The following is a 20,549-nucleotide window of genomic DNA, read 5'->3' on the forward strand; positions in this document are numbered from 1 at the left end:
TATTTGATGGAGTGGATTTCAGCAGATGTGAAGTTTCAGTTACGCTGATTTTTTTTTACCATTGCTTTATGGTGGGCTTGAGATTTTCTGTTTGAAGGCAGTGGTCACAGATATGAATTTTTATCTTCTTTTACTCATGCTTGAAGTATTGGTTTTCCTTTCCACTGAGGAAAAACAACATAAAACCTCAAAGTAATGTTAATTTAAGCAGCTATCTGTCACAGTTAACCTGTGGTCCCAAGCTTACATTTATTTTTATCTGTATGATTTAAGGCCCAAGCATCTCAATGTATCCGCTATATGCTGTATTTATTACTGTATATGAACATATCTTCATATTATCTCTCTGAGAGTGATCAGGAGTGATCTGTCTGCTTGGTTAGCCTTGTAAACACTTGTCTGTGCTTACCATGTTTGTACAGTAGATGAGTGGTTCCCTGGCCCTCTCCTCGGGGTTGTTTAGCTTTCAGACCCCTGACAGAGGAAAGGAAACTCCCTTGGGGGAACATGAAGCAGTACAGGTTGAATGAAATTCTCGCTAAACACTCCAAAGCCCTCTTCATCTCCACAGGCTCTGGGGAAAAAAGCAGCACAAAAATGTTTAAAACAGTATGCACGAAAGAGCGTAGTAGCACATGGAGTTTTTTTTTTTTTTTTTTTTTACCCAAGAGAGAAAACACTTTAAAAGAGGCCCAGCATGATAGGCCAGCATAATGAGCCATCACTGGCTGATATTACGAAGTTTATTCATAGAGTAGTACTAGAAGATGGCTTAGTGCAGGATGTTATCTTAATGCCACAACATGATAAATGAAGCAGGGAGGATAGTGTTTGGAAATAGTTAGGAAAAATGTTTTAATATATTTTCCAGCACAGAGAGCAGTAACATATTTAGCAGAAAAGAGAATATAAGAAAAAATTAAACTTGTGCTGTTGTTGTTTGCTGACAAATAAAGACTAATACAGGCTTAAAAACCGCAGGCAAACACAGTGTTAATCGAAACTGACATGATCGCATGGGACCCTCTGCACATCTCTTATAATTACCTCAGTAAGCATGATATAATATGCTTCAATATCTGCATTGTAGTTTAGTAATAGAACATCACTCACACATAGTGCCATCTAATGATAAGTTATGAGAGTAAGTCCTCCTTAAATGGTCCAGAGGGTGTGTGTGTGTGTGTGTGTGTGTGTAAGTTATGGCATGGTCTCAAACAGGGGCTAGTGGCTCAGTAAATGATGGTGGTGGGGTTGGCTACATCGACTGGGGTCATCACTCCCTGGGTAGCCTGATAGGTAATTCATACACCTTTGCTATGGGGGGGGGTCTGTGCCTTTTCACAATTTATCACGCCACATCTATTCCTAAAATCCCCAACCCTATTGATTTGTGCTCAGGCAAACTGTTGCCTTAATACAGAGAGGCAAGGAGTGCAGTATGGAGGGATACAAAGCCTTCAGGATTTAGCTTTAGCCAGAGAATCATCCCTCTTATTAGTCTAACTGTGTCCTCTAGGTATTGCACCACAGAGCTGTGAGTGTAGACCGGCAGGTCCGACAATGTGCTAATTTGAATTTGCAGGTTTGCTGCTGTTCATTTGCAAAGTGGTGTTGGGGACCTGCACCTTGCTCGGGGTAATCATTAGCACTAGAGGAGAATTTAGTATGCTGCTCAGCCGAGGCACTGACATAGCGGTGTCCCTGGCTTCTGTTTCTATTAGTGTCCAGGCCTGTGGCAGCACAGCCAACACTTCAATGAGCACTTTCTTAACGCATGGCCATTTCTCTGCTGCAGCTGCTGCCCTTCTAACTCTCTAGCTTAGGGATAGAAATATGACACTAGAGAACACCCATAGTATTCTCATGCCCTACCCCTCTGTCTTTTCTTCTCTACTCCACTCACGATTTCACATCTAATTTTCCCATCGCCCAGTGATGCCCATTCCCCTAAGACCCCCAGCTACTGCAGGATCACTGGACTCCCTTGTGCAAGTGTGTGTGTGTGTACTCTTATTGATCATGGTTGTGTCTCTGTGGCTGTGGGCTCCTGCTGCTGTTATCACTGCAGCGTGGAGGGTGGGGAGGAGGGAGTGTGGTTCACAGCACTGAGAGCTTCAGGGCAGTGTGTGTGTGTGTGTGTGTGTGTGTATGGGATATAATAGGATTTACAGTATGCACAGTGTGTTTTCACTTTGATCTTTTTCTCTTAGATTTTATATTTGCGACAAGCACAACAATTTACACAATTAAACTAACCATAATTATGGCCTATTAGGTCTGACAGCTAGATACCTGTCCAGCAGCAGAAAGGTAGCAAGGGAGTGCAGGAGGCATTAACAGTGAGTATACACAGGATCTCTAGAATCACTGTAATCACCAGTAGGAGTAGGGTGTCTAATGTGATAAAAAAAAAACTTTTAAGACCACTTTTAGATTAGTCTTTCAATTAAAAACTGTTTGTATGAGCAATTCAGATATGATGAGAAATGAGAAATTGGTTTTAATGACATTGCTAAAATACAAATAAATTTTGTTTTTAGAGGGAAAATAAGTGATTTAGAGAAAGGGAGAGAATGGTCATCATGAAACACAGCGAATGCTGCTTATTTCATAATCAGCAGCAGAAAATGTAACTCCTTTGATTCAATCAAAGCAAAGTGAAGGTTAAAGAAGGAGAATTCTTCTTTCTTGCCCCCCATTTCTACCTCCTAAGTTCCCCTTCACTGTAGTTCTCTGTGGGTGTGGATAGGACTCTTATGATGGATTGCACTACTGGCCCTCTTGAGTGCATGCATGTGAATAAATGGGTGCAGTGTGCGCATGTTCCTCCCTTCCTTCCCTCTTTTCTCCATCTGCCTGTTTTTTCCCCCAAAGTTCTCCTTGCCACCCTTTTGCCACTCCTTTTCTCTCACTTATGTATGCTGGGACACGTGTGTGTACTTATATTCACATATACACTCAGCAGAACTGCATAGCACTCAAGGCACCATTCCTTCGTGGCCACCGTGATTAATTACTTTTAACAAAGCAAACAGGGTCTTGCTTGTCCGGATCAATCTTTTTCCCATCTTAGTGCGAGGCGCTGTCACCAGTAATTGCCGAACTCTGTGTAGTATGAAATGAGGGCCACTTTCACCGCTCCCTGGTCCTAAGCTAACCATAGCCTCAATTTTCTACGCTTGTGAGCCTGCTCTCCTGGCTCCCATGGCTCTGCTGTCCTCTTCTTCCTTTTTCCCCCCTCTTCTTCTTTATCTCCACCTTTTTTCTTTGTAATGCAACCCCTTCCCTGGGAGCTATAGTGCTTTTGAATATAGCTGTGAGATGGGTGTGGGATGGCGTTTAGAACAGCACATACAAAAATCAAGCATCATTCTTCTTGCCATCCATGCATACTAATTGGCATCGCTCTGCCAAGCTGATCAAACACCATTAATCTATTTGTAGTATATATTTGTTTCTAAATGAGAAAATGAATACATTCTGCTACTACAGCCAGCTGGGTGCGGTGAGCCCCATTGATTGTTGGCACCCACAGTATGACTCATAGCTCTGAGCAAGTGTTTTTATTTGGCTTGCTGTGTGTGTGTGTGTGCGTGTGTGTGTGTATGCGTGTTTGTGTGTGTGTGTTTTCTGGCGGTGGATTACTTTTATGTTGAGACCAGTTGCCAGAGGAGTTTTAATTAACATATTTACTTTTTTTAATGTATAAAGTGTCCACAGGCGGTAAGGAAACCTGCTCACTTCATCTTATTACCGGACAGGCCATCGAGTCACGCAGCATGCACAGAGATAGATATCAAAGCCAGGGAAATACAGCTAACATGATTAGCAGGCAGACGCAATTAATGATGCATGGTTATGGCCAAAGAACGCAGAGGGAACTTGCTGTTTAATGAGCTAACACAGACTGTTCAGATGTGTTACAGGACCACTCAGTGTTATCAGAGGCAGACACCTCCTCTCAGTAGAACTCTGCCAATTAGCCCTATTATGGGAGTTGACTGTCATGATTTCAGTCTAAAATAGTGAGTACTTGTTGTTAAAATGTGCAGTACCATGCATGTTTTTTTTCCTCTGTGGGTATAACATCTCCCGTGAACATGGTGTTACTGTTCAGCTCAACTACATCTGGGATTGACTGATAATTCTCAATAAGAAAGCAGCTCTGAAAACGATTCTCCTCATTAATAATGAAAAATCCACACTGGTCCACCCATAATCTTACTTTTTTTCAGATTCTGATATTTTCCCTCCAATGTGCTGGAGCATGTCATTTATATGATAAGTAGAAGAGCCTGTCGGCGTGGGACTCATCACACACTTAAATTGGTGCAGCATGGAGTTCATATTGCAGTGTGGCCGAGGGGGAATTAGCGAGTCTATATATAAACCCCGCTGCATGTGTTGTGAATTAAAGTGCATTTATCTGGTAATCGCTGGGGAGATCTCCGTGTGCACAAGCATGGCAAAGCAGTGGCGCTGCAGCCATACCAGCACAGTATATTGATGCTGCTGCTGCACTGGGAGATGGGAAGGAGAAACAGGTCATACACAATAAAGAGCTCTGATATCCTGGATGGCAGTAGACATGTACACTACACTAGGATTGAATAACAAGAGGCATATCTGTGTCTCCTTCATGTGCTAACCTTTATCTCTCTCTCTCTCTTGCCCACTTCCTCTGTATTTCCACCTCCTCCTTGTTTTAAGTAAATGTCTAACCCTTTGGGCTACATCACCATTGTCTTTCCTTACCCTGCCCTCTTCTTTCTTTAGTCCTCTCAGCCTCTCAGCGCCTTATCTGTGATTCAGCTTGCCTTTACTCAATCATGTATGACTCCTTACTAGCAGAATCAAAAGCAGTGGGGCTCATTCCATGCTTTTCGTTAGAGCTCTCCATAAAAGCTGTGTCTTTTGAAGTGTTGCAGGACAGCTCTGGAGAAGCCACACTGTCAGACTGGCAGCCTGTGCTGCTGACTCTTGTTTGATGAATCAACTTCCCACTAAGGCCAGAGCAACCTAATGAACCCGACACAAGTGCTGACACTGACAAGGAGCTGTGCCTACTGTGTGAACGTGTGAGGGGGGTAATGACTTGGTGGACTTTGACTCTCTTTGGGATCTTCAAACTCAGTAAGCAATGATAACCAACCCCACAAAACACCTCAGGCTCAGAAATGTTTCTTTTACTTGGCAGCTGATTTCTCACACCTCAGAAAATGCGAGTATGAACAGCTTTCATTTTGCACAGGCTAAATGGTTTGTGAATGGGATGTTGCATTTTTTACTACATCAGCCCTTGTCTCCCAGTAGAAATTCAATACATCAGTTGAGATGGCAGTAACATTTGAGATGTGAAGTTCTGAGTGCCATGCTTTGAAGAGGTGTTGAGAAAGGGTCATTTGGACTGCTCCCTCTCCTCACCCTCTCTCTAGGTCGCTCGACCTAGCTGTCTCTCTGTCTCTCTCTCTCTCTCTCTCTCAAACAAATTAACACAAACCAAAGGAAGCTTCTTGGTATCGCTATTTTTCAGCATACTGCAAGCAAGGACACAACTGGGAGAGTTTCATAGTTTTGTCCATGAACTGCCTGGATAGTGCCCGGTTTCAGTGATATTTCAGGCTGACTGTGGAGCAGTTTGACTGGTCTGATCACCAGATTGGCCACTGCCGTGTGACACTGGGTTGCGTTTCTCCAAAAGTTGTTTCTGTTTCAATTTTTCTGCTGCGGGTGTTTTTTGCCAGCAGCCTAAACTATCCCCACTCAAATGAATGGGAGGACTGGCATTTTCGTCACAGCAGATTTGGTCTGAATTGGCCCTAATATAGATGCCTGGTTTCCCATGTTGAGAGCATGTGTCTCTCAGTCAGTGTTTACTAAGAGGAGGGTATTTTTCAGCCATGCTTGAGTTCATTGTCAAAGCCAATTAAGGGAGTACAAATGAAGATGGAGGATGTGGTGCCTCCGGCCAGGAGAGTACAGCACCAGGGCCAAGTAGCCTCTTCTGTTGGCACAGTGGGGCTAAACACATCAGGGACACATATCGTCAGGGATGCTTATTCAATTGACATTGGCTCTATATAATCAGTACCTACAATTTGTATTACAAAAAGTGAGTTTTAGTTCTATTGTGAGCTTATTTGTCACACTTCTAAATCAGATAGATGTTTTAATGATTGGTAAGAAGATTCAGCGGAGTTCGCAGCTCCTTGCTTGCTAACCCTTGGTGGTTGCAAAAACTATACTTTATGGCCACCTCTAGTGTATTCGGGATGGAAAGCACTTCTGCAGCCTAGAGTTTGGTTCACCATCTGGCCTTGATTGATTAAAGCTCCTTTAAGTAATTAATGCCTACTTTAATTGAGAGTCAACCCCTGTGGCTGCGGGGTTCGTGTGCAATGCTCAGGCAGAGCAGAGCCAAGGATCTAGTTGAGAGGGGCACGGAAATCTGTTTAGCACCCTGACCCTCTCAGCCTCACATCTCAAGACTCTTAAGATGCTAATAAGAATGCAAGTATGCTAGCTGCATCCATGTGACAAATCAGGCTATAAATCATAGCGGAAGAGTGTGACTTGGTTTTTCTAACATTGGAATTAACATGCTTGGATGAGCATAGCAATAGCAATGAGCTACAGACATATTGCCATTTTATCTGCTGGTTTATCACTTTCCATTGGTCTGTTTCCTTTGTGAAAACCGTCAGTTATGGTGGACACGCACGTAGCGGAAAGAAAATTGAATTCCCTCTGCCAAACAGTGTATTGTGGCAGCATGTCACTGCACGACCCCACAACTTGCCAGTATTGTGCTATTTCATCTGTTTGTGATAAACAAGCAATATCAGTTTTTCCCTTCTGTTTCACTTTGACTGTCACAATGGATGTGCACCACATGACATTTCCACGATCACAAGCCCTGACCTTCTTTATTGAAGGTTCTCTTTGTCTTTTGGTAATTGTTTTTAGAAAACATTAAACCATCCCCCAGCCAGATAATGCGAGACACAGTGAATACAGAGAGCTCAGCATTGATTCCACATACCTGACTATGACCTTTTCCAATCTGAAGTCCAGCGCTGGCTGCCAGTTTGATGTGAGTCAACTAATCGATTCCTTGCAACCGTGAGAAAGTACTACAATATCTCTCACACTGAAGCCTCTACCAGGCAACCTGGATTTTACCTGGGTCTTATTGTCGCCACTCACTGAATAATGAAACATTTACCCTTTAATTGCCGGCTCCACAAAGAATGATCATTTTAATTTGCTCTCATTAAAGCCATCTAATCTAATGGGCTAATTAAGGGCTTTGGATGGAACAGCAATCACCAGAGTCTACAACGCCCTTAGGGAGGAATACGTCAATGGATCATAAATATTTTACTGCATCTACCTACATGCAGATTGTAAGGTGCCTCAATTTGACTTGCATAAGTGCTTAACATGCACCTTTGATGTAGCTTATGTTGTTAACATAAAATCACTGTAGACTTGACCAGGGTTGTTCTACAAAAGGCTGTCAAGTCAGCATATAGGACAAAACAAAAAGCAACATTTTTTATTGATTAGCTGGATTAATTCAGAAATCTTTCACTCAGTTCGAGGAAAAATGAGTCTGCCACTGTTTTTTCTCACTGACACAACACATACACACAGATAAACACACACTTGATCAATGTAGGTCAGGGGTGGCTGCTGGTTTAGGGTTTGGTCTTATTAGATTGGGGAGATGGTAATAGACAGGCAGCTGTGTCATGATTCTATCCCAGTGACCCCAGGGGTCAGAGGTTTATGTTTGGCTCGAGGCGACGGGTGTAATGCCCCCACTGCCACCTCTGTAAGGACCGACCTCTCCTAGGACTGAAAAGGTCCTAGGAGAAAGAGATCTGTACCTGCAGGAAAATACAGGAAGATGGGTAGAAACTCACGTACTTGGCTTCAGAAATAGATTTAATTAAGTACAGGCTCCGTTGTGCTGTACTGTGGCTTTCAGCTTGTCAAGTTGAAGGGCAGAAGGCCCAAAGCAGCAATCATTCCATATCACTTTTTTTAGTTGTTCTCCCAGCTAATTTGTCATGGCCGACAGTTATCCCTGGATATTAAATTAAGCAGTTGACATTTTGTGTACCCTGCGAATCGACTATGTCACCTTGAAAGTGTAGTGGCAGAGATTTGCAAGGGATGGCAGAGGCACATGTCTGAAACCCTGGTCAATACATGACATTTCTGGGTCACATTGGAAACTAGGCAATGACACCTATAGTTAAAGAGCCAAGAAACAGAAGGAAGAAAGGCAGCAATCCCTTTGTTCCTGATCCCAGCGTTCTGGCCTGTGTGGAAAGCTGATTTCAAGTAATACATGTTTGTTGGAGACAGATGGGTGGTTTTCTTGAGGAGTTATTGATGTATTTTTCTTCAGTTTGTATTTGTGTGTGTGTGCGTGTAGTGTATTTGCAGCCTGCTGTCCCTATTTGATGCTCTGATTTGGGTTCCATTATGTCGCCAGCAGGGTTTCTGTTCAGAGTCGTCGCATTGCCACCAACTGCTGCCCTGTGGGCGATCAGAAACCATCTGCAGCAGGCGTATCCTAAACACACTATAGCAATGAAGGGTGTGTCACTGTCTAAACGGAGCTTACACGGCTTATATTGATTTTCACATTTGAAAGCATCTCTATTATTGCTGATCACCGATCAGGGCACAGCTAGCCTTGGGCTACTGGAGCACAGCTGGAGCAGTTGTCTCAATGACAGGCTGCCTGCATTGTGGGCAAGGAGTTATGCTGTTTGTTTAGAGAGACATAATTGTGGTTGAGATTTTACAACTCTCAATGTGTGGCAGAAAACAGCATCAGCTGTCTGTAAATTACCTGACTACATGGGCGGGTATCCAGCTCCAGTGCCCTCGATACAAAGCATTTACAAATTACCTTGGCAATTTGATTTCTTGCTGAAAATGACAGATTCAGGATAAGGTAAACAAATAGATTCAGTCTTTAGTAAGTATTTTGTCTTAGAAGCACTACATACACCTAGTGCAACCTGGGGAAAATTAACTTAGATGTAGGATACGTATATAGGTTCTTGGAAATATGCAATGACCTATTGACCGAACAAGGTTTTTCACATCTGTGGGAGACAGTATGTTTTTGTCAGCATTCATGCTAGTTTAAGATGCTAGGTAAGGAACTTTGTACAGTCAGTTGTATTCTTCCCTTAAGCCTGTTAGGCCCAGATCTTGAACAAGGATAGAGAAGCGCAAACACAGACATGCTCCCAGGGGCTGACGACACCCCTGGGGTTACAATGTACTGAAGAAGAACCTAAGGAGGGGGTAAGGACATATGCCGAGCCATTAATCTGCTAATAGAAAAGGAGCCTCTAACAGCTGGTCTTGCACCATACTCCCAATCTTAATCGTGTCAACTTTCTGTTCAGCTGCTCTGACTGTGGGCCTTATTGTGAACAACAGAGCTGTCACCGAAAGAAAATTGTCCATGTTTCATTGTAAGTGTCTTGTTAGAGAGAGGGAGTATATGCGACTGTGGTGTGCATGAGCTTGTTTTTGCATATGTGTGCGAAGAATGTTGGTTCCCTACAGTGTGCAGCACAGTATACCAGAGTGAATAACTTTTTTTGCATCATTTCCCTCTTCCTCCTAAGCATAAAAACATGAATATTTAAAACTACATCAAACAAGTATTCATGAAATATTAAAATGTTCGAGAAACAAGAAAAGCTTTTATCCTCTCTCTTATTCGTATGTTTTCCAGCCTCTCTCTTTCTCTCCCTCTCTCTTTTGCTCACACACACACACACACACACACACACACACACACACATACACACACACGTACTGACACACATGCGCATTACCACTCCCAGAATTTACCCACGGGTAAGAACGACAAAACCTTCCCACTCGATCCACTCTTCTGTGGTATCAGCACATTGCTGCATTAAATAGAGGAGGCAAAGATGCAGATAGGTTCAATAATTTACCCTGGATTGAATTTCAGGCAAAACACATTATTTGAAGTCTTGGTTTGTGGATGTCATGTTGTACAAGATGCCTAAAAGATGCATCACATTTCAGGAGGGCCTGTGTTCTGTGAGAACTTTGCCTTCGGAGGAGTCACTCTCTAATATGCATCCTGTTTAGGGAGATGGTTTTTGGCTGAAAGATTAAGCACTGACAACATTCTGTTGTATATGTGATACTGTATGTTGACAGGGCAAAGTTAATCTGTGGAGCCCTCTCTTTTCCTGTGATGCTCTCTCTCTCTGGCTAAGAGGTAGAAGCTGTGCTAATCACTGTAGCAGCAGCTCTAAGCAGATGCTGCTGTGTTTTTAGAAAAGATCCTGTTAAGCGTGAATTTAAAGAATGTTGTGTAGGGGTAAAATCTTGCACTCCTCTCTCCCATAATGCTTCATGCCAATAGCATGGCCAACCTGTTGGTGTTATTTCTGCAACTTTGTCCTCTTATGCACTATTTGGTGTCACCCTATGCTAGTATTCAGCTACTGTAATGTAAATTCAGTGAATCTTCTGTTTTATGAGTTACGCTGGTTGCATTGACTTGTTGTATTATGCTGAGGTTATATCATGTGTGTATGTATTTGTGCAGCTACGTGATGTGTCTTGAATGCAGTGGGATATTAATGAAAGAAAAAAAATCCTATAAGGCTGTACGGCACATTAATTTCAGTCATTTTTGCCGTGGCTCTTTCATTTATGCATTTATTCTCATGTTTGTGTTTGCAGTATTTGAATGCACTCTCCGTACAGTCTAGTCTTTCAGCCTTATGTAGGACAGGATAGGGTAAAATAAAAGGATTAAAGATGGCAATTTTTGTTTTAAGCAAGCCTTATTTTATTCATCTTTTTTCTCATCCTCTTTCCCTGCTCGTCTCAGTCAGATCACACCGCTTAAGAGAATGAAAGAAAGATCTCTGGGTGAGCAGTCATATTGTAGGCTTAATCTAATCAAAGGGAGAAGTGCTTTCAAATGTCTTTTGTTCCCCTGGGCAAAACGTTTGTGGGCCTCTCCACTCTCGCCAATGCGTCCTTCCCAAACTTCACCGCCACTAGATGCAATTAATATTGAGCGGATACCCTGGCCTGCACTCCCCTCATATAATAACAGTGTTAGAACAAAGGTCAATGCTTTGAATCTAATCTCTGTACTCGTCATTTTCAATGGAGTTGTGATGCATGCTAAGGGAGGTAGAAATGTTGAGGGGGGCAGCAGGTCTGGAGAGAGATTGGTAGTCAGTGGGGGGCTCGGACGGAAGCAAAATTAATTACTGGTCTCTATAAATTCAATGTCATGTCTCATTTTCCCTAATCCTCCCCGCCTTTTTCGCTTCCTAGCAGTGCTAACAGAGAAGCTCGGGAAGACTAATGAAAAGGCCTCTTAGATGCTAATGGCAAATTAGCCCTTGTGTCACTTTTGGAAGCTGTGAGTGGAGTGACTGCATACTCAGTGAGGAGGTGGCCAGACGGCAGCCTGGACTGCTGCTGCCCCACACACAAGCACAAACACACAAAAACGCCAGAGAAGGAAAGGTTAGGACTCTAAACATCTCTAGACAGATTCTCTTGTCTCTTTGCCTCACACAACGCCTATCCGTCATTTTCCCCATGCTTTGCTGCTGTAATTGTGCATTTCTGACACACAAGACCAGATATGACTATTCTGAGAGACAGTTTGCTTTCTCTTGGGGGGATTTAGTGGTTTGGATTGTGAATAATGAGCTGGATCTAGTTCAGTTTTTCTTTGCTGCTGTTGTTAGACTGGACCAGAGTCACGTTTAACAACTCACTAGGATTATTGTCTGATCAGGCCTTAGACACAAACATACTGAGTCACAAACTTGCTTGGATAAAACATCTTTTTTTTCTGGTGAGTCCAAACAGACATGCTGAAGAAAAAAACACACTTATTGATGGGGCTTTGGATCCCAGAGACAGCGTCTGTTTTAGTTTTTCAATCTGAAGAATGTTCCAAAACATTTTAGTCTCTCGCAGAAAGATACAGTATGTCAGCAGTTGCATGCAGTTTATGTCTCAGTGGTACTGAATTATTATACTCCCAACAATGTGACTTGGATGACAAATGTAGTTAATTTCTGTATGCTTGAAGAGCCAGTCACGTATCCAAAACATGACACAAGTACACATCTGATGTAAAAATATGGCAAAAACAGACTCCGGCCAGTTGTGTTATTATTTTACAACTGCGTCCTGACAAAGGGAATGCACAATCTGAAGTATTTATGGGTGTTCTTTTATTCAGACCGACTTGAGTAAGTAGCTCTCTATCTCCTTTTTCTTTCTCTTTACTTATTTTCTAACACAGCCAAAGAGAAATCCCAGTGCTCTGCTTGTGTGCAGTTCACTCCCACAGCAAACAGAAGAAAAAAATATTGAATAGAAAAACAATAGTTGCTCCTGAGAAGGCAGCCAGCCAGAGTGTAACATGTGCATTTATGTAAAACTTATAATCCAATTAACAAGTACAAAAAACCCAGTGATCACTCTATTATGGGAATACAAAGGAGAGAGGTGCCATATTCAGAAAACTGCTCATGTGGAAAAAATGCAAATGGCATGAAATGAGTGTGTCTGGTAATGTGTTTGTATAAAGCCCCCTGCTGTGTCACCTAGACTGGAGCCCTGATGACTCTGTCTCTTACCGCTCTCCCTCTACAGGCATACTTCCGACAGGGTGTTGCCCTTCAGTACCTTGGTCGCCATGCCGACGCACTTGCCGCCTTCGCCTCTGGACTGGCCCAAGACCCCAAGAGCCTGCAGCTACTGGTGGGCATGGTAGAAGCCGCCATGAAATCCCCATTACGAGGTAAGACATTTTGAACGTTTGTACGTGTGTACTGACGGCGTGTTCATGTGTCTGCATGTCACTGTCTTTCTGCTTCACCATCTCCACATGTTTTGTCCTACAACTGCTTTGAAGCCTGTCTCTGACATAATCCTCACGCTCTGTCAGTCAATAAGTGTGTTGGGGTGACTTTACCTGTCAGTTTTTTACCCGTTCAGCAGGCAGGCCATCTCTCTATCTGTCCCTTTTTCTGTCTTTGTGACTGACTGTTGGTGTCAAGTACTTACCTCCGCACTCTGAGGCCTGACGCCTGCAGCTTCAGCATATCTTATTGTCAGTCAGGCTGATCACACACACAGATAGGCCGTTATCTTAATGAGCATCCAACACTAATGCCATTGTCTGTGTCTGCCCCTGTGTAAGCCTTTTTCCTAAAGCTGAGTGGATTTATAAGTAGCGTATTCAAGCCAAGATTGTTACTAAAATGTGTTCTTTCTGTTATACATTATTATCTGTTGTATCAGCCAACTGCAGTGACCTGATTGTACATGAGTAATCAGTGTGGGCCAGCCTAATGAGCCTCAAAACAAACCTGGCAACAATTTTACTTCAGATGACCACTGCGGAAGATTTAATATTCTTCAGATCTGGATGGCACCGAGTGCCAACACTGACTGAGTCATCCTGCAGTCTTGCTTTGTCATCGTCTCTTTTCCAAACAGTGCTGAAAACTGCGCCTGTGAATAAATGCGTGTTGTTGCCTTGTTTTATAATCCAAAATTTACTGAACTGCACAATGAGATCAGCAGCTCTGAAGGGCTTTGTTCAGTGAGGAATCAGTTTTTCTTTGATTGAATACAGTGCTCCTCTGAATATTCGTGTGCAAATACAGAAGAAAAAAATATATTGCAAAGAGAATAAAGAATGGAGAGCCCATCTGAGCGACACTGAGTATATAAGCCTGTCACTGGAGCCAAAACAAGAAAAGGGTTTGGGTGCAAGCCCAGACCCGAGCATCATGGACCAAAATGGGTCCTTTCAGTAGGTGAAGAACAACATTTAGCCCAAACCATTTAATCTCTTAATTGTTTACCTTATTAACTACAGTGCCAGGCAACCAGCAAAGGACCTAATCCAAGGTGTGTTGAGGAGAGGTAGCTAGGTCAAAGGATTAAGAGCAATGATCCTCTCAGAGGGACTCCTGGCACAGGGGGACAATAATCAATGTTACGCCAGCAAACAGGGAGCATAATCAGTGTTACTCAGCCAAAGTCCCCTGATAAGTGAAAGGTAGGCGAGTGTTTCTTTCTCTCCTTCAAGGAGGAAGAGTGCCACGTTTCTGCCAGCCGTACATATCGGCCTCATATCACGCTCATACCAGGATTCAGGATACCAGGTTTGTTGATTATGTCATTCACCACTTTAATTGCAGTTGAGCAACGCCAATCAACACCTTGAGCCACAAATATGCCTTGTAAAGTCACTATAGACCTATATACAAGAAGTCATTGTACTCAACTGGCTTTCCACCTGCTTGTTTTGGGTTGTAACAACATTGTAATTACTCTAAAATGTTATAATCCCTTTGTAATTACACTTTAATCTCTTATAACAGTTATGTAAACACTACATTATTCCCTTCTGTGTATAAACTCAATGCTGCTGCCATGTTGCCAAAAAAAGTGCTGATTTTATCTAGCTGTGATTGCAGTGTTCACTTATCTTAGTCATTTATCTTACCACAGACATCTCGACACACTGTGATGTTTCCAGTCCTCCCAAAGCACCTCTATGTTTATTTTTTGCCACTGAGCAAAGAGAGCCATCTGATGACATCCATACCAAAATAAGCAAATAAATAAATTAGGATAGAGGAAGACAAATAATGAACCTCAGAGAGCAATATCAAGGCATATGTCTTCAAGGACACAGTGTGTAGTGAATTCATCAAAGCTTGCTTTGTTTCCACAGTAAATTTAATATTATATGTATGATACCCTGATTCGTAGTGTGTCATATACAATTCAACCCTTTCTCCATGATGCACACACTCCCACTCCTCCTTGCATAGATCAACGTTTCCTCTCATTATTCCAAAGTCAAGCAGCTGTTGTGCTCTCATATGACTCATACTGTATTTCCCACAACAAAGGGCTCTCACACAAGTGGAAACTGGTGCAGTCTCACCTCCCCCTTCTTACTGTATCTGTCTCTCCCTGTCTGCCACTTCCGATCATCCTGGCAGCAATCTTACCTCTAATATCAGCATTGTCCATCTGTATCCTTGAAGGAGTTATGGGAAATCGGCCTCACACAGTTTTATCTGTCGGAAGGCTGTGTTTTAGTCTGTATGTAATCACATGGGTAATATTCTTACTATTCATCCTGCTCCAGTTCTGTCTCTCATTCAGCTGCTTGGGGCCAGAGAGAGGGCAAAGGGTCCATTAGCTGTTAATTATTGGATTGTTTTGCACAAATGCTAACTAAAAAGGGTTTTTTTCACTTGAAGATCCCTCCAGATAAACCACAGAGAAGATGGCTTCACAGTGTGGCAGTTATTGACCCAGGCTGGATCATTTGCCATTAAAAAGATTGTCCTTTAACTGGAGGATTTGGAGCCTGTGTTCATTAGCATCTGTCCTGCTGAGGAGCCTTTGAGCAAAGTGCTTTTGATTCTTAAACACTACGAGCACCAGAGGGGCTGCTATGTAACTTACCCTGACATCTGACCTCCCTGGAGAGAACAAGAAAGGGGAGACTTTTTCAACAGAGTAAAGTATCACATTATTACTTAAAGGAGAAGGATGATTATATTCTATATTTTTCTTATTGTCAACAAATCCAATGAAAAGACTAGAACCAACAATGAAATGATCCTACTAAAAAGACACCTGTGTAGCCAAATCCTGATGTAGGCCTCTGTGCCATAAAGCTGTTGCACTGGGTGACATGTTCCTTCGTTACAATCAAAAAGGGGACTGTAGTTTATTTTGAGACGATTCCACACACCATCCTACTGCCAAAAATACTCATTTGAGCACCATATTTGCGGCTGAAAAAACAGTTTGAGTAACATTTGCTAAAAACTACATTGTCCAACTGTTGGAACAGTGGGATCCAGGCTAAACACATTGTTGGTTTTGGTCTTCACATGGGATTTGATAGCAATTACAAAAATATATAATATCACCAGCCATCCTTTAAAAAAGTCAAAATTTTACAGAAAAGTTTCAACTTCAGTGTTTATCTTGTCATAAGCACACATGAAACCATGCTGGTTACATAATTTTATGATAATTGTAATTACATAGGGTGGTTATGCTCATTTAATCCAATGATATTTTTCACTACTAGTAGCTTACATAAATGCTAGGAATAAGACTAAAAAATATTTAAGGTTTTACAGTATTTCACATTTTTACCTGTCTCACTGATGATAGATTCTCAAATACAGGGAGAGTGCATATCTTATGTTTTTATTCACATGAGATGGCAGGCAGAATAACTCTTTGGTACATTGCAGATATGTATTTCTACCCAACAAGTATACTGTCATTACAGTAAGGTGTGGCCCTGGCTGCAAAAGCAAGCTGAAAAAGCCTGTCTTATGAAACAGAAGGAGAGAAAGATGGGGGTGAAATAACTCTCTGTTATGACTTTCTGTTGGCTGTGTGCATGCCAATGAGGTAGAGGTTGTAATTCTTGCCTCATATCTTGATACAAGGCTTGGTAAACACTTTAGCATTTGACTTTGTGTTTGTGCGTGTGTGTGCCTGTGTATGTGTGTGAAACAACACACTCAGATCTTGTCATAACTACCTGTTTATGAATGCAGCAGCCATGACACCTTTTTAAAAAAGGATTCTCTCAGTGTGTGATTTATGACTCAGCTCTCGCTGTCACTCTGAAGGCAATTACAAGCTATGAATGGATATTATATGCACGCACCGTCTCTGTAAGCACTACATTCTGCCAAGTGCTGGAACAGAGGCAATGCTCTTGAAAGAGCATCATCAGTTATGCTTTTGAGTGCTTGTGCTTGTGGAGGCATCTCATATTGTTTGTGTGTGTGTGAGTGTGTGTGTGTGTGTGTGTCTAGGTGAATTAGCGTCTGTGTGTGTTTCCAAGAACTATTGAGTTTGTTCAGATATTGTGACTGTGTACTAAATATTTGTCTAAACAAATGAAAGAAACAGTTTATGAAAGCTTGTGCCGTATGCTGAAATGTAGACTACACATTCAGCCACACATAGCCAGTTTATACAGGCAAAGTAACACCATGCAGTCTTCTGTAAAGTGCTTTGACCTAATTAGTAGCAAGTCTGCTCAAAATATTTGCAAATACAGGGCCATGGGAATTAAGCATCCCCCAGATACACTCCTATACATGACTGCAAATATACACTGACACACACAAATACATCAATAAACACAAAGACGCACACAGACACACACTTGGGCGTGCCTCCCTTGCCCCCCTTCCTGTTGTTCGATGTTGGTGTCTGCCAGAGGGCGTTGTAATCTGGAGAGGCTGTGGATCCTGGATCCCGCGCGGCCCTCCATTGATTTATGTCATTGTGTGCATTTTCAGTCTCTTCAAAGGTCACCTTGTGTGTCTCCTTTGCTCTGCATTCATCTGCTGCTGCTACTGTCGTGCATTAGCTGCATTAATTTCCCCATCACTCTTTAAACTCTATCTCAAAACACACTCAGTCTTCTGTATTCTCTCAAACACCCATATCGACTGACACGAAGAGAAGGCAGAAATATAATTTCGCTGTGTGGTTTGTAAAGACAGTTGCCCACAATAGTCTAAACTTGTGCCATTTTTATGCAGCGCTGTTGGAAATTGCCTGAGATTACCCCAGTCAGAGTGGAGGGAAAAGAAAAATGGCTCATATGTTGACTTATTGTCAAATTGTCAGTGAAAGCCGTCACTCAGCCAGGCTACAGGTTATGCTTATCCAGGCAGACAAAACACAACCACTACTGGAGAAAAGCAGAATCTGAATTCAGATAGCAGTCACGTTTGTCAGGGTGGGTAAACACGTAACACAGTTACTGCAATCAACGTCAGATATTGTTGTCAGTCACCATGTCAGCACAAGGTTATGTTTTGGCACATTTTGGAGTCTGTTTCTAATCTCTGTCTTACTCATGTTCTTCCTGCACAGAGTCTCTCGAGCCCACCTATCAGCAGCTACAAAAGATGAAGCTGGACAAAAGTCCCTTTGTGGTGGTGTCTGTGATTGGCCAGGAGCTGCTGACAGCAAGCCACCACACAGCCTCTGTTGTGGTGCTGGAAGCCGCTTTGAAGATCGGCACATGCAGCCTCAAGCTACGCGGCTCCGTCTTCTCGGCCCTCAGCAGCGCCCACTGGTCCCTGGGCAACACCGAGAAGAGCACAGGCTACATGCAGCAGGACTTGGAGGTGGCCAAGACCTTAGGTAAGAGGCCTGAACTGAGAAAGAAGGAATAATACATTTGGATTAGGGTTTCAATGAACTATTATTTTTTTATTGATTAGCCTGTAGATTATTTTTTGGATTAATCGTTTAGTCAATAAAATCTAAATGTTAGATATACAGAATACATTGTCCCAGAGCCAAAGGCGACATCATGCTTGTTGCTTGTTTTGTCCAACAAACAAAATCAAAAATATTAAATAAACAATGATATAAACAGAGAAAAGTAGCAAATCCGCACTAACCACTGCTTGGCATTTTTGCTTGGTAAATTACTTAAATTACCTAATTGATTAATTTTAACCAGTGATCAGTACATTTTCACATATTTTTAGCCACATATTTTTTCGCTCTGGTGATGGCAAACGCTTTGGTCGAGTCTGAAATATCTGACTATTGGATCAATTTGTCATCAAATTTTGTATTGAATTTTTGAATTTTTATTTAGTGCCGTTATCAGATCAAAATTTTATCTAATTTGTCCAATACTTTGGTTTATGACCAAATACCTGCATTCCCATCAGCCTCAGCTATACTGTGTGTTTAGAGCTAATTAGAAAATGTTAGACTGCTAACATTCTAAACTAAGATTTTGAACATTGTAAACATTATACCTGCTAAACATTGGCATGTTAACATTATCATTGTGAGCCTGTTAGCATGTCAGCATTAGCATTTAGCTCAAAGCACAGAAGTCATTCTCAATTAAGAATGACTTCCGGCTGAAGTCATTCTCTACCGACTGAAACCTTTTCTACCCTTGATGAAAGTGGAATACCAGTATATTTTTTAAATGTTAGTCTAGCCTTGCAGCAAAGGAATAAACAAAACAAAATTGTGTTTATCTGGACAGATTTTTTTGTCCATTTGTGTTTTCCATAATTTGAGCATCTTGCGCCAAAATTTAAGGTAATTTAAATCTGCAAAAAATTGACCCATTTCTTTGCTAAAAAAATATATGTTACTTAGTGTAAGTATGGTGACGTTGTGTGGGTGTTAATATAGGAAGAGGAGAGAAGGACAGTAAGGGGAAGAAAAACGTAGGATGGTAAGATGGGAAAAAAAATGAAAACAGTGAGTAGCACAGACTGGCTCCACTCTTCTCACCCCCACACAGTTTGACACATGACTGGGCAGAGCAGCCGGAGATAAGGAGCTGTGGTTCTCAGGTGGAGTACAGAGACTTGCGCTTTACTTTGGCCTTGTCTGTGGAGCCTCTCTGTCAGGCAGAAATAATAAGACTTTCCCCTCTCACCCTCTGGAGCATTGAGATCAACACTACCAGCTGTCAGGGAAGCCGCTCTACTGTGAAGAACTTACAACGGCCACTTTCCCTTTTAAGGGTGTAGTGGCGTGTCAGTGGCATAGATGTAGTTCATCACATCACTGTTCAACAGTGGCGGTGGGATGATGCGAAATAAACACCTGTTGCTTTGTAATCACATAAGCTGTACCATAAATATGCTTTGTTGGCTCTTTTCATTTCCCTTCAACATCTCTTTTGGTTTTTCCTCTTCAGGTGACCAAACAGGGGAATGCCGGGCTCATGGGAATCTGGGATCGGCATTCTTCTCCAAGGGAAACTACCGCGAAGCACTGACCAACCATCGCAACCAGCTGGTTCTGGCCATGAAGCTAAAAGACAGAGAGGTAAGAAACACACAGTTGGTGGGTTTGAAAGCTGTTACAGCAGTCAGAAATGGATAGAGCAGGGTAAATGTCATTGCAGTGGAAAATGAATCACGTTTAAAAAGTTACTTTTTTTTTTAGTCTTTTATCATGTTGTAGGTGTGGGATTGTGCTGCGCCCAGCATTCCTCTGTTCTTGCTGTTTCTGTTTAGAGGGTATCTGAAGGAGGAGTCTGAAGGACACAGAGATGCTGCTGCTCTTTGTCTATTTAAAAACATGGGTGTCAAGTTGGTGCGGAGAACAGATGAAGGTGATGGGGGAGGAGAGAGAGTGAGGCAGTTGAAGGGAAGGCCAATATGATAGCCTCAGCAGCTGGTTCATCTTATTATCAATGCAAACCATTAATGTAGATATTATGCAGATGTTTATCTGGTCCATGTAGCGGTAAGTCTGGGGCTTTGTAATATACGCTTGATTTGAAATGTAACTTAAACAGATTAAGTTGTTTGAATTTGGGACAGAGAGCAAAAAGAAGAGTGGGAGGGAAAGAAGAACATTAAAGAGAGGGAGGGAAATTAGTTAGACAGACTGATCCACTTTTCTTTACTGTT

General features: G+C 42.2%; 1 protein-coding gene across 4 annotated transcripts in view; it reads left to right on the top strand.

Moving 5' to 3' along the window:
* The window catches only part of LOC122876658 (tetratricopeptide repeat protein 28-like), a 166,036-nt gene that overhangs the window by 83,146 nt on the left and 62,341 nt on the right, over positions 1 to 20,549 (top strand). For all 4 annotated transcript variants that reach the window (XM_044197253.1, XM_044197252.1, XM_044197254.1 and 1 more), the window contains 3 exons: positions 12,718 to 12,865; positions 18,019 to 18,291; positions 19,829 to 19,959. In XM_044197253.1, coding sequence (XP_044053188.1) covers positions 12,718 to 12,865; positions 18,019 to 18,291; positions 19,829 to 19,959 — 552 coding nt within the window. The remainder of the gene's footprint in view (positions 1 to 12,717; positions 12,866 to 18,018; positions 18,292 to 19,828; positions 19,960 to 20,549) is intronic.

Source organism: Siniperca chuatsi, linkage group LG5 (assembly GCF_020085105.1).
Source record: "Siniperca chuatsi isolate FFG_IHB_CAS linkage group LG5, ASM2008510v1, whole genome shotgun sequence".
Taxonomy (NCBI): domain Eukaryota; kingdom Metazoa; phylum Chordata; class Actinopteri; order Centrarchiformes; family Sinipercidae; genus Siniperca; species Siniperca chuatsi.